The sequence below is a fragment of the Pongo abelii genome, chromosome 15 (genome assembly GCF_028885655.2).
Source record: "Pongo abelii isolate AG06213 chromosome 15, NHGRI_mPonAbe1-v2.0_pri, whole genome shotgun sequence".
Lineage (NCBI taxonomy): Eukaryota > Metazoa > Chordata > Mammalia > Primates > Hominidae > Pongo > Pongo abelii.
Window position 1 is genome coordinate 75,046,583 of NC_072000.2, and position 14,382 is coordinate 75,060,964.

The 14,382-nt window shown below is 44.9% G+C and overlaps 1 protein-coding gene across 3 annotated transcripts in view; it reads right to left on the reverse strand.

Annotated features, from left to right (window-relative positions):
* Positions 1–14,382, reverse strand: part of MAP3K9 (mitogen-activated protein kinase kinase kinase 9) — an 86,208-nt gene that overhangs the window by 64,973 nt on the left and 6,853 nt on the right. For all 3 annotated transcript variants that reach the window (XM_054530274.2, XM_054530273.2, XM_054530271.2), the window contains exon 2: positions 12,627–13,040. In XM_054530274.2, the coding sequence (XP_054386249.1) occupies positions 12,627–13,040 (414 nt within the window). The remainder of the gene's footprint in view (positions 1–12,626; positions 13,041–14,382) is intronic.

Consider the following 14,382-nt stretch of genomic DNA (forward strand, 5'->3'; position numbering starts at 1 on the left):
AGAACAAACAAAGCTCATTCAGTAAAAGTGTTTGAGTCCATCCAGAAAGGAACAAGGGACAAAAAAAAACACAAACAAAACAAGATTTTTTGGTTGGCCACATTGGAATTGCCACCAAACACCTGGGCTGCTACATGCGAAGTCCTATACTAGGGATGATGTGAGGGGAGAGAGAGACGGGGGGAGCAAGGGAAGATGAAGGGAAGAAAAACAGCAACACCTTTGCTGTCAAGAATTCTATTGGGATTTCTATGTTTTCATAGAAAAAAGTTATCAGAGACAAAAAAATACTTAATTGCATTTGCCTCTAAGAAGTAAACTTAGGGTTTAGGGTGGGAAGGACAGAGACTTTTCTTTTTTCTCTCTCTCTTTTTCTGGAGACAGACTTTTCTTTGTATTTCAATTTTGTCCTATTTTTACCCATGTGTATCCATTACATTTGAATTTTTTAAATTCTACAGTACAACTGGAAAGAATATGACTAAAACAATGAAAATGCAAGTACAAGACAAAAGAAAGATACCAACCAAAAATATAATCACCAATTGTGATCTAAATACTAAGGGAATAAGTGTAGCAGATGGAATTATTATTAAAATGGTCAATATACTGGGTGCTTATTACGTGCCAGGCACTCCTAAGAACTTCACCTAGATGATCTTATTTAATCCTCACTTCTACCCCGTAAGATGAGATCGGTGGTATTATCATTATTCCTGCTTTACATCTGCAAAAGCTAAGCCACAGAGGGTATGTCATTTGCTCAAGGTCCTTAGCTAGCAAGTAACAGGGCCAAGTAAGACTCAAATCCAGTTTCACCCACAGTTCACAAGGGCTCATCTCCAAAAGAAGACAGGGTTCATATCCTAAATGAGGGCTCTAAAGGAGAAGAGGTGTGGTGTTTGGAGAATGTCTATGCAGGAAGGAGGTATGTATGGGAAAGACACAGTGCTAGAATCTGTGATTATCAAAACTATAAACATTTCTTAAGGACCTACTAAGTGCTGGACACAACCAGATTTAGAGAGTAGCTGTAGGAAACAAAGCTCTTATAGAGATGAAAAACGGCCAGACATGCTCCGTTTACCTTCCAAAACAAGACCACAAAACTCAAAATAAAATCTCTTCAAGCTACCCTGAATACTCCAGAGTCTTAAATGACACTGTGTAACAAGAAAGCTAAGTTGACACAGGGAGGCCAGGAGAAGATGTGAAAAAAGCAGACTAATGCAGCAGAGAAGGGAGGGAAAGAAATATATTGCCTTCCTCCTGGGGCAAAAGCATTTTAATTACCAACTGAGAGGCCAGCAGAGCCATAAAACTGGCCAGCTGTCCCATTCAATCAAGCCAAAGGCTGTAACAGACAGGACGAGGCTGCATTTTTCAGAGGACCGAGCACTTCGAGTTAAGGCTGAGTCCAGACGGTTCAAGACGCACGGGCCGTTTCCACAAGAGGCTTTTGCACAGTTAGAAGGGGCTGGTGGGGCTCAATCCCTTTCAGGGGCTTCGGCAGAATTAAATCTGCCTGTTTCAGTGGGAATAGTAAAACTATGCCTGGCTGGCTTAGGAGAGGGCTACTCAGGGCTGCCTAAAATCCTCTTGCACCACTTTAAAAAGGGAAATTCAGCCATATCCTGTGTGCAACTAAAATAACAAGGAATGGAAAGAAGTTTCTCCTACTCCTTAGAAAGGAAAAAAAGCACAGTGCCATTTACTGAATGCAGTGCCTGTATGATACTGACACATAAGAGCTCATATCATCTTAAAACAGTACTGCTCATTTCTGTGTTGTTCATATTTTACAGATGAGATTTCCTGTGACTCCGAGAGGCTGGCCACGTGCCCAATGTCAAGTGCTCAAGAAGTAGCTTAAATCCAAGTCTATCTAACTACCAAGACAGTGTTTCTTCCATTAGACCACAGTGGTTCCCAAAACCAATCTTAAGGGGAAAATGCTTTCTTCTCAGATCAAAACCTTCAAGTTTCCTACACAGAGCAAAAACTTTAGGGAAGTTAGGAGGGAAAGCGACATGCAACCCACAGCTTTTAATATGTCTAATGTATATGTCTCACTCTTACAGTATAGTGGATCACACAGGGGACATGTTCTTCCTGTTTTTCTGCTGGTGAGTGGGGATATACGAGGCACACAATTAAAGTCGCCTAAGTGACCTTGAGCCCCACCTGGAAAAGCCCTATGTTGTTTCAAAAAAGTGAGCAGGAAGCAAGTGTAAATCAAAGCAGCAGCAAAGCTCTGAGACACCAGGATGCCCCTTGCTTAGCTCCAAGGACAGAGTAGCAGGCGACTAACTGTGTCCTGCTTCTAGGAGGAAGGCTGTCCTTGGATTATTGTGAATCTCCAGGATGGTTCATGTGACCAGAGCATCTTCTCTCAGCAAGGCCATCTGTCATGCCCTGAGCAGCAGTGGGGGAAGGGGACCACTTGTGGGCTCCTGTCAACTGTTTTCTCCACTAAACCACTCGGCAAAGATTCCCTTTCAGGAGATTCAGCCCAAGCCAGAACAAGCCCCGAAGTGGGGAACCTGAGCGCACAGCAGCCTAACACGCAGAGGCAGACAAACCATGTAGTCACTAACATTCCCAAATACACAGACATTCACGCTTTAAGTCCTGGGCGGGACCTCAGAGACCACCTGTCCAAACCTCTCATTTTGCAGATGAAGAATCTGAGGTCCAGAGAGATCACAGATGTGCCCAAGGCCACCCGGCCAGTCAGTGTCAAGGACAGCCCTGGGGCCCATGTTCTTTCCACTGCACCAGAACACCTCTTACACAGATGCCCAATTTAAGTTCTCTGTAATGATAGTGATTTATAACCTTCTCTGAGTCTTATAATAATAAGAGCCCTGACCTTTTCCCTCCAAAATGAATGTATTCACATTTTGCATGGAACCATTTTGCGTGGTTCCCTGGCCCTATGCTAATCTTTACATTATAAGAGGAACAAAGTGTGGTTCTACAAGAGGCTGTCAGGGGTATTGAAAGGGACTCCACAGTAAAGACCTGGGCTCCCTGGACCTGGGATAGAAGCTACATTTTTCTCCTGACTCAACCAGACCACTGACATCACTGCTTTGTGTGCCATCCATAAGTGACCCTGAGCTACATCATCGAAACAAGGTGAAGAACCAGGTTAAGGAATGGAAAATTTTCCAAGAGATGCGGAGGAAAGGAGAAATAGGCAGGCTCTTCTCTCATCTCCTCAGAGATCCTGAAGGACAAATCTTGAACCTGAGCAATGACGGTGCCACAGACCACCCACAAACTGTGGTCAATACCTAGCTCTTACCAGGTTTGGTTGGGAGGGATGTGGGGAAGGGAAGACACAATTAAATGTATTATTTACTTTCAAGGCTTAGTGGCTCAAATCAGAGGAAACAGATCAAAGAGGAAGAGACTAAATATTCATCTGGAAATCAGACCCCACACGCCTTTCAAAGCCTTTCTTGCCCTGAACTCAACCCCTCACCAAGGCTGTTTTCTGCAACTAAAAGCTCATAGTCCAGAAACCCCAACCAAGGCCCTTCATACAGCACAAGCTTCTGCTCCAACTCCAGCACAGCATTATGAGAGCTTAAAAGTTGCCTGGTGTCCTGAGCTACTTGCTGCCCCACTGAGTAAGCTGCAGAGAACCTCCACGGTGATGAAACAGGAAGAAGAGGCAGGCAGGACTCTAGAGCAACCGCTGGGAAATGAAGGCACGTGGCCCACAAAGAGATCCATTCCCCTTATGAATCCTTCTCCACCAACAACAGGAAAGGACGGAGGCAAGAGGATCCAAGCACGCAATTTGCCTCCCAGGAGGCCACACTGTACGGGGCACTGCGCCTGCTGGCCTCACTGCCTGGAACCTCCTTGCCCCACCTTCCCTTTCCACTTTGTCTCCACTCTTGCCTCTCTCAGATCACGTCGGAAACAAAACTTCCTCAGAGAATTCTCCAGCACTCCTCTAGAGGCATGTCCCGTTATCAGCCATGCTCATGGTACTCACCACAGTCTTGACTTTACATTTTGTGCCACTTTATTTTGATCAAGGTCCTTCTCCCTGACCCCACAGGGAGCTCCTGGAGAGAAGAACCTGTGTCTGCTTTTGTTTGCTGCTGTATTCTTAACACCAGGCACTTAGACTGGCCCATAAAAGAAAACCAACTTTGTGTAGGAGATGGCCACAAAGGCACAGGACAAAAGGGAAAGGCAAGGTTCCCAAACCACGTTCAAGAACCGAGAGATGCAACAGGACTTGCAAGTCAGATCTCCGGCCTCAATGGTTTCTTCTGCTGAGTCCTGTTCACCCGGCTGGTTATTTGCTTCATTTCAGCTTTATTCACTTACGTATTTATTTTGGCTTGCAGAACATGTCTCTGTATTCATGGGAAATGCTACCCATCAACTGAACAGGATACTCTGAGACATGCCAGGTGGCTGCTAGCTAACCTCTGGCATAGCCTCCTGCAACCAAAAGATAAATCCAATTCTTTGAGCGCTTGTACACTTTTGCCTGGGAAAATCCTCAAAACACATCCATCATCCTCCAACTCTCTGTTAAGAAGGAACACGTGGCAAAAACCACCAAAGGACCTGACTAAGGAAAAAAACAGGGAGAGAAATTCAGAAGTATCTGAGCCAGGTAATGCCAGAAGTATTTCATCTGGAGAGGCCTCCATGAAGCATACAAAAAGTCATTTACTTACCTCTCAAAAAGGACCAAGACTTGGGTTTTCCAGATGATACTTCACTGCCTTTCAGGTCCACTCTGGGAATGTTTTATTGCCTATTTCATTCTCTTGTAGGAAAAAACTGCTTTTATGGCTACTCCTCATCCTTTTTCGAGGCAAGTCTAATGCCACATCATCCCTGACCAGGGTGCCTGAGCCTTAGCTGCTTCCTCCATCAGGCAGAATGGGCTCTACCACGCGTGCAGGATGACACTAGAGACTGGGATCCAGTGGGTCCCAGGGTGCCATGAGTCTGGCAGCCAGCAAACTCACCAGCCATGAGAAATCCTACACAGGAAAACCAGTCAGGAGCTTTGGCTAGTGTGTGGTCCAGGTATACTCCAGGGCTTAGAATGTCAGAGCCTGCTGAGCTGAGGCCAAAGGGAAGACAAACTCTCTATCATCCCCACACTGGTGAAAGCACGTCTTCAGCTTCCTGACCTTGTGAACTCCGAGAAGGTTGGAGATGAGGACAAGGTGCAAGTGAACAGAATTTGGAGGGGGAGATGCTACATGGACCTCCAGTTCCAACAGGAGCAGCCAATTCAACAATTCAACAAAACTGCAACAGGCACCATGAGGAGCATGACAGGCAGTTCCCAAGTTGGGGACAAAGGGAGTACTGAGATTGGACAGAACACACTGGGAGTAGACCCAACAGCACCGGCAGTGGTCTGCTCCAGCAGCTCCTAGCAGCCGGCAACTGGCTACAGTGGAGACGTGGGCCAGTGAGTTAGCCAGGGCTGGTGATCAGGAAAAGTGTGAAGCGGGAAGGAGGCAGGCGCGTTTGGGATTAATAGCGAATGTACTGTCACAACACCACACTCCAGCATCCAAAACAGGTGGTTGGGCTCAGACAATTCAGATGGATCAAGGGCCAGGGGATTCTAATGAGGACAAAAAGCAAATTCCATGTGGCCGAGCCTGGTGGCTCACGCCTGTAATCCCAACATTTTGGGAGACCAAAGCAGGTGGACTGCTTCAGCCCAGGAGTTCAAGACCAGCCTGGGCAACACGGCGAGACCCTGTCTCTACTAAATAAAAAATCAAATAAATAAATAAATAAATAATTCCACACAAGTGAGGTCTGAATGACATCCATGGGTAAGAGAAAGGGAACATTTACATTTTGGGATCCCGTAAGTAAACCAGTTCACGTGATATTTCACTCATTCATTCATTCATTCATTCCTTTTATCTATACATTTATTGAGGACCCTACTATGCACCTGGAGCTATGCTGGGAGCTAAAGACACAAAACCTATTTGGAGATGTAAGGGATGCTCCTGAAATCATAGCCAAAAAAAGAGGCCAGGTTGTGTAACTTGGCAGGTTGGCCTGCAGGCCAGCACGGTGTTTTGTTTTGTTATGGCCTGTGAATGCCTACCAGCGCTTTAAATTGACTCACCCTGGCTGGATGGCAGTTGAACTTGCAGCCATTAGACCAGGGGTTCTAGTCTCTTGTCACTCCAATATTCTTCTACGAACTACCAGGTAATACACATTCATCAAATGATGACTTAGCACTGACTACAGCAAGGATATGTGATGGGCTACCAGAAGCAGCCAGGTTTGAGCTGAGCACAGAAAACTGTGGAGGGGTTGGACAGGCAGAGAGATGAGGCAAGGGCACCCCTGCCAGCAAGGAGGAAAGGGGAGACCAGCTTGGCTAAAGAAGAAAGTGCCTCTAGAAGAAGATAAGGCAGCAAAGATCTCATGATCATTTAAGCTGACATCTGAAAAGAGGAAGACAGGTGTGCCTAGTCCCAAACCAAATACAGTTCACCACTCACCTCTGCTCTTTCAGCTATAAAGTTAAGAACGAGTTGGTTGAAACCCAAAGAAGGTACAGGCAGGGGATACATCAAACATTAATGCAATGTGGATGCTGTGGCCTTGTGAGCAGAATGTTATTCCCAATTATATGAAACTAAAGCACTAGGCCACACAGAACAACAATGAAATACCCAGCTGTCCAACAGGAGTGTGCAGGCAAGAGTGAAGTGATTAGGGCCACAAGCTGACAACACACTGACAGAGGGAGGAGAAACGCATGCTACAAGCAATATTTTTGTTAGGATATTATCTAGGGGTAAAAATAAACACACAAAAATGCACAGAAAAACTAGAAAAACACACAGTGTTTTTACCCGTGTTTTTCTGTTTTCTTTTTCTTTCCTTTTTTTTTTTTCCAAGATGTTGTCTCACTCTGTCACCTAGGCTGGAGTGCAATGATGCGATCTCGGCTCACTGCAACTTCTGCCTCCTGGGTTCAAACAATTCTCCTGCTTCAGCCTCCCGAGTAGCTGGAACTACAGGCACGTACCACCATGTCCGGCTAATTTTTTGTATTTTTAGTAGAGATGGGGTTTCACTGTGTTAGCCAGGATGGTCTCAATCTCCTGACCTCATGATCCACCTGTCTCGGCCTCCCAAAGTGCTGGGATTACAAGAATGAGCCACTGCAACCGGCCTCTTTTTCTTTTCCTTTTCCTTTTTTTTTTTTTTTTGAGATAGAAACTTGCTCTGTTGCCCAAGCTGGAGTGCAGTGGCTCGATCTTGGCTCACCACAACCTCCACCTCCCGGGTTCAAGCGATTCTCCTGCCTCAGCTTCCTGAGTAGCTGGGACTACAGGCACATGCCACCATGTTTGGCTATTTTGTTTGTTTGTTTTTAGTAGAGATGGGGTTTCACTATGATGGCCAGGCTGGTCTCGAACTCCTGACCTCGTGATCTGCCCACCTCAGCCTCCCAAAGTGCTGGGATTACAGGCGTGAGCCACCATGCCCAGCCTCTTTTTCTTTTATTTATTTATTTATTTTTGAGACAGAGTCTCACTCTGTCACCCAGGATGGAGTGCAATGTTACAATCACTGCTCACTACAGCCTCAACTTTCCAGGCTCAAGCAATCCTCCCACCTCAGCCTCCCAAGTAGTTGGGTCCACAGGCATGCACCACCACACCCAGCTAGATTTTATTGTATTTTTTGCAGAGATGGGATTTTGTTGTGTTGCCTAGGCTGGTCTCAAACTCCTAGGCTCAAGAGATCCGCCCACCTCAGCCTCCCAAAGTGCTGGGATTACAGGCTTAAGCCACTGTGCCCAGCCCTTTTCTGTATTTTCTAAGAGAAGGAAAGAGTTATTTAATATGAATATAAAAGTAATGAGACTACCTTCACTTTCAATGTTTTTACTTTCCAAAGCTTTTTCATATTACTTGAATATTGACATCTTTACTTATTTAACTTTTTTCTTTTTCTTTTTTTTTTTTAAACAGAGTCTGGCTCTGTCACCCAGGCTGGAGTGCAGTGGCGCAATCTTAGCTCACTGCAATCTCTGCCTCCCGTGTTCAAATGATTCTGCCTCAGCCTCCCAAGTAGCTGGGATTACAGGCGCCCACCACCATCCCCGGCTAATTTTTGTATTTTAGTAGAGACGGGGTTTCACCATGTTGGCCAGACTGGTCTTGAACTCCCGACCTCGGGTGATCCTCCTCCCTCAGCCTCCCAAAGTGCTGGGATTACAGGCATGAGCCACCATGCCTGGCCACTTATATAACTTTTAATGGCCACTATTAAACTGCTCTTCTGCCAAATGCCGTTATGCCAAGCCACCTACTATACAAAATCCTGAAGTCCATCTACCTGCCCCCAAAAGGACAACCTTTCCATTTAAGACCATCTTTCAACAGTGTGTTTGCTAACAATCACGTAACTGGTTTTGCCCAATTTGATGGAGAAGAGACACATAAATCCATTTTTATAGCCAGAGGCTTTTTACAAGTAGTTTTAGGGTGTGATGCTTAAGTTAATGATGTGATGTGGTAAAGTAGTATAAAACAGTAGTTAAGCCAGGGGTCTGAGCCACACGTCCCAGGGCCTGGCTAAACTTGTTTGGCTGTATAATGCTAGACATCTGAGGTAATAGTTCATACCAATGCATGTCCTGCATTAAGATTCCATGGTAAGACTGCTAGCTGCCAGTTCCTTAGTGGCAATGCTCTTCCTTGGTAACAGACCCTGATTCTCAGTTGGGCTCAATGACACCCAGCGTAAAAGCCTCCATCTCCCTGTCTCCTCTCCAGCTAGTGATGGCCAGGTGACCACACTCTGTCCAATTAACACAAGCACATACGCCATGCTGGACTTCTGGGAAATTAATGGGAGCCAACTCAGCCACATGGGGCACCTTTTCTGTGCTTCTGCTTCCCCTCCTCCTTCAGGCCTGTGACTTGGACCTCATAACTGGCACTCCAGCAGCCATCTGGACCACAGGGTGACAATGAGGATGGAAGCCAAGTACTGGGATGAGGGAGTAAAAAATAGGAGCCTGGGTCCCAGATGACAATATGGAGCTGCCCTAAAATCCTCCAGGCTTCTTTTCAAAGACAAGTCAATGTAGACCTTGTTGAGCCGCTGTTATTTTGTTTGGCTTTTCAGGCTACATACGGTCAATCTAAACTCAATGCGGATTCTATATCAACATGGGATACTATATGCCATACATGTTTCACTGCCAGTAAACTGCAAATGACTTTTTAAAGTAGATGACCAGGATAATAAAACATTTTAATAAGACACTTTTTACTGAACCTTTCTAACAGCTAGGCGTTTATCATCAACTACTTTCTCTTTCCCACAAAGACAGCTCCCGTGTATACATACTCTTTTCTTGAATGGTCAAAGTCAACTAACACATATAATTTCTAGTATTCTGCCCTCACATGACAACGACCAAAATCCAATTCTCTGGAACCCTTAACAAAGCAAGAGAAACAAGCCAGTGTTCCCAAGTCTGCAAAATACAAAGAAGTTATCGCTCCCAAGCTGGAGGCAATGGGCAAAGAAGTGGCATAACACTTCTAAGATAATTTTCAGCCTGGGCCACAAAGCAAGACTCCCGTCTCTAATAAAATAATAATAATAATAAAATTAAAAAAAAAAAAAGGCTGGGTGCACTGGCTCACGCCTGTAGTCCCAGAACTTTGAGAGACTGAGGTAGGTGGATCACCTGAGGTCAGGAGTTCGAGACCAGCCTGGCCAACATGGCGAAACCCCGTCTCTACTAAAAATACAAAAATTAGCCAGGTGCGGTGGCAGGCTCCTGCAACCCCAGCTACTCAGGAGGCCAAGGCAGGAGAATTACTTGAACCCGGGAGGCAGCGGTTGCGGTAAGCCAAGATCGCACCACTGCACTCCAGCCCGGGCGACAAAGTGAGACCCTGTCTCTAAAAAAAATAAATAAATAAAATTAAAATTAAATACAATCATTTTCAAGTCATGTACACATTGCAATGGAGTAAGAATGGTGGTATCATCGAGGCTCCTATCAGACGTATACAATCCTTGGCAAACATCAACCCGCAGACAAACGTCAAAGTGCTACCCTACCACACATGTAAGATTTACAACTAGCATCAACATCAGCGCCAACCATGCAGTCCAGTGGACCATAAACATTACTGGGCATCAACTGTATTGAGAAGGTCATTTAAAATACTGCCGGAGGTTTAAGTATTATACAACTTCTGCAATCCTGATGGCTCCCCTTGGCAATCCTAAAACCCACATAAGGAAAAAGAAAGGACCAGAGTTTTGTCTCCTGAATAACAGAATGACACTCAGGTCTCTTGCCCTCTCCTACAAATAGCAGAACCTTAACAGGATAACTTTTCCTGCATAAGAGCCTCCACTCCTAAATACAAATCTCATAAGAGGTAAAAACATGTATGAAGAGCTTAAAATTATACTCAAATTCAAAACTTCATCAAGTAAACTATTAACTTTTACAACTTTGTTATCCTAGCCCAACTTTCTAAATGGGTTCAATTATGTAACATTACAGTACTTCGCCTACTTCTCTCAACATGATAAAAATATTAGAAAAAGTAAAATAAAGAAAATTCAGCTTCTCCATCACATTTTCCAGCAATACATCTGCTTCCTTTTACCCCATCCTTACAGCAATCTCTAGGTAGAAATTACTTTGAAAAGAGGTCACCAAAAGTTTTAATTTATTTAAAGAATAGAATTTGAGTGGGGGGGGCAGGGATGAAAATCATCATGATAAAGAGACAGGAAAACGGCAAAGGGAAAAAGAGAAACCAGATTTTTTACGTAACTTAAATACTTCACATGCATCATATCTAAAATACATATCTAATGTTCCATACCCTTACAAGAGGAGTTTTTCTATTATTAAGGGGGAAAAGAACACAGGTAGAAAAGATAAATATATATTTGTATATGCATAAACCAGATACGCTTTAAAAATGTCGGGAAGGATATGCCAAATGTAATAGTTGTTCTCTCTAAAGGAAAACATTATAAGTTAACTTCCTCTTCTTTTTAGCTGCACTTTCTAATTTTCTACAATAGACACTTACTACTTACATAATTTTTTTTTAAGAGATGGGGTCTCGCTATGTTGCCCAGGCTGCCCTCAAACTCCTGGGCTCAAGCAATCCTCTTCCCCCTCAAGCCTCAGCTTCCCCAAAGTGCTGGGATTACAGACGTGAGCCACTGCACCCCGCCACTACTTACATAATTTTAAAATGTAGTGGGTTTTTTTTGGTTTTTTTTTTGAGATGGAGTCTCGCTCTGTCCCCCAGGCTGGAGTGCAGTGGTGCAATCTCGGCTCACTGCAAGCTCCACCTCCCGGGTTCATGCCATTCTCCTGCCTCAGCCTCCCGAGTAGCTGGGACTACAGGTGCCCGCCACCACGCCCGGCTAATTTTTTGTATTTTTAGTGGAGACGGGGTTTCACCGTGTTAGCCAGGATGGTCTCGATCTCCTGACCTCGTGATCCGCCCGCCTTGGCCTCCCAAAGTGCTGGGATTACAGGCGTGAGCCACCGCGCCTGGCCTTAAAATGTATTTTTAAAGTAAACAGATTCACCATAGCATCAACAGAAAAATAAACCACATCTGGAACAGCCTGGAGCAAAACAAAATCTGAAGGATTTCCAGGCTCAAAGCTGAAGGATGCAGAGATAGTGAAGTCCCTGGGGGCCCATGCTACCCCCAAAGTCCTTCAACTCAAATGCCCTCCTCTCTGGGACAGGATGCTCCAAGTGATTTTAAGTACATACTAGTATGCAATTGTGTCCTCTTTACCACCCAGTTTAGGCAAGAGAGAGCACAAACTACCACAGAAAAGAGGCGTATTCCTAGCCCTGCTGAGTTAGACAACGTAAAGGACTGGAGCTTCTACCAACTCACCATTTAATATTTAATACTTGCTTTAAATCCAGTTTATGGATTCTGGATGTTTAATAAACAGTTGTTTCTCAGTTCCCTGCTATTAAACACTAGGTAATTATGGCATTTAATTAATACCACCCTTGGGCTACCAGGAGGTGGGTGATATTACCAGGAAGTCATGCTCTCCAAATGGACATCGCCATCTGAATCAGCTCACAGTTTAAACAATAGGATTCTCTTCTTATAGTCCCTTCTGTGATGGGTATCTCAAGTTGAGGTGTTTAGGTAAACATTCAAACAGATAATAAAGGCTTGCTCTACCTCTTGTTCCACAAAGAGGAAAATCCCTTTTGTGATAATATTCACACTTCCCACAAGTTTTGTGCACAGCATATCAGAATTACACATTCTGATATATGGAAAAATAGTAGGCAAGGCCACTCTAGACTGCTAAAAAAAAAAAGCTCAAAATTATCCCAAACTCCTCAGGCACCTCATTCCTCTCTTCCTAAACCAATCTTTCTTGGCACTCATCTCACCTCCTACATCTCTATTCAAGGATGGAATGTGTTTAAGCAAGGAGTTTCACTGCCCTCTAAGGTTCCATTAGAAGTCCACTCCTACTGATGTCGTGGGATGCATCTGCAACTGCTCTGAGCCCCTCCAGCCCCATCTCTTCATACTCACTGTTGCTGGACTTAAGGTCACGGTGGATGATGGGAACAATTGCCTCATCATGTAAGTAGTTCATCCCTCTGGCAATCTGCACAGCCCAATTCACCAGGATGTCTGGGGGAATCCTTTTCCCAGATAACACTCTATTCAAAGGTCCTCCACGAGCAAACTCCATGACCAAGCAGAGGTTGGGCTCCTTCAGACATACCCCTCTTAGGGCAATGATGTTGGGGTGCTTCAGCATGGCGAAGAGCTTGGCCTCTTGGCGAACATTCTCTATGGTCTGGCTGATGTCCTCATCGGGGTCGTGGCGAGCTGCTTTCACAGCAACCTCATCCCCTATCCAGAAAGCACGATAGACCTTCCCAAAGCCCCCGATGCCAATAATCTCTTCCAAGGTTAGCTCCGCAAAATCAATTTCTAACACTGAGAAAGGGAAGAAAAAAAGAAGCAAGTCAAAAACATCTTGAAAACATCGTATTTAACCTTTCATTTACCTGAGTGGGTAAACACGGCAAGTTGTCTGTTTACTGGGCCTTTCTCTCTCCCCATTATAAAGCAAATTCCATAAGGGCAGGAACTGCAATTAATTTATTTTCCTTTGCATTTTCCTTAGTGACAGTCAGCACACGGTAGGCATTCTATAAACATTCATGAAAAAAAATCCCACCGGGAAAATCATGCAGAATCCTGTACCAAAACCAACTATTGTAACTAAAGGGAATACGGGAGAGGTCCTTTTTTTTTTTCTTTCTTCCTTTAAAATACATTTAAATATAGAGATGGGGTTTTGCCATGTTGCCCAGGCTGGTCTTGAATGCCTGAGCTCAAGCAATCCTCCCGCCTCAGCCTCCCAAAGTGCTAGGATTACAGGCATGAGCCACTGCACCTGGCCGAGATCCTTTCTTTGAGACTTACTCAGCTTTACTGTGTGCTCAGTGGTGAGAAGCACCCAACTCAGTGCCAAGGCAGCCACCCAACAACCAAACCATAGGATGAGAAGAGCTTCTGCAGAAGTATGATTAGAGGCTTAGGAAAATCACTAGCTCCCACAGCAGCACAGAGCACTAAGGGGGTGAGTGGGGAAAGGATTCTCAGGGAAGGCAACATTTGAAATGGGCCCTAAAGAGTGAGTGGGAGAGATCTCAGGCGATGAAGGAAATCAGGGCAGGGAAGGACAATCAGGCGGAGGGAAGGACAGGAGCCAAGAACATGGAGTAGGAAGTATATGGTATATTAGGAACTCCAGGGAGTCTGCTGTGGCCAGGTCATGTGCATCAGGATTGGAGACGAGGCTCAAAGCCTTGTTGAGGGTAAGCAGGCCAGGAAATGTCTTTAAAGCCATTCTGAGGGGCTTGAACATCACACTGTAAACAAGAGGAGTCAGGTATCTTTCAGAAAAGGAATGTTGTTAGACCTGTAATTTAGAAAGGAAATCAACTCTGGCAGCCACTGGAAACTAACCTGGAGGACACAGACCCAACAGCAAAAGGACCCTCTAAGGAGGCCTTGCAGCTCAGAGGTCCGAGCCTCAGCAGCAGTGAATATAGGGAGTACGCAGTCAATTTGGGAGACTTTCAGAACTTGGTTCTACCTGGACCTGGAAACTAAAACATGGGAAAGGAGCCTCATAAGAGATATCTTACTCCAGCAGTCATCTGTGCCTCAGTTCAAGCCCTGATGGTCCCAGTATCCTACCCAGTATCCCAACCAATCATTCTCCTTCCCAAATCCAGAGTTTGAACCTAAGGTACTTGATTATATATTT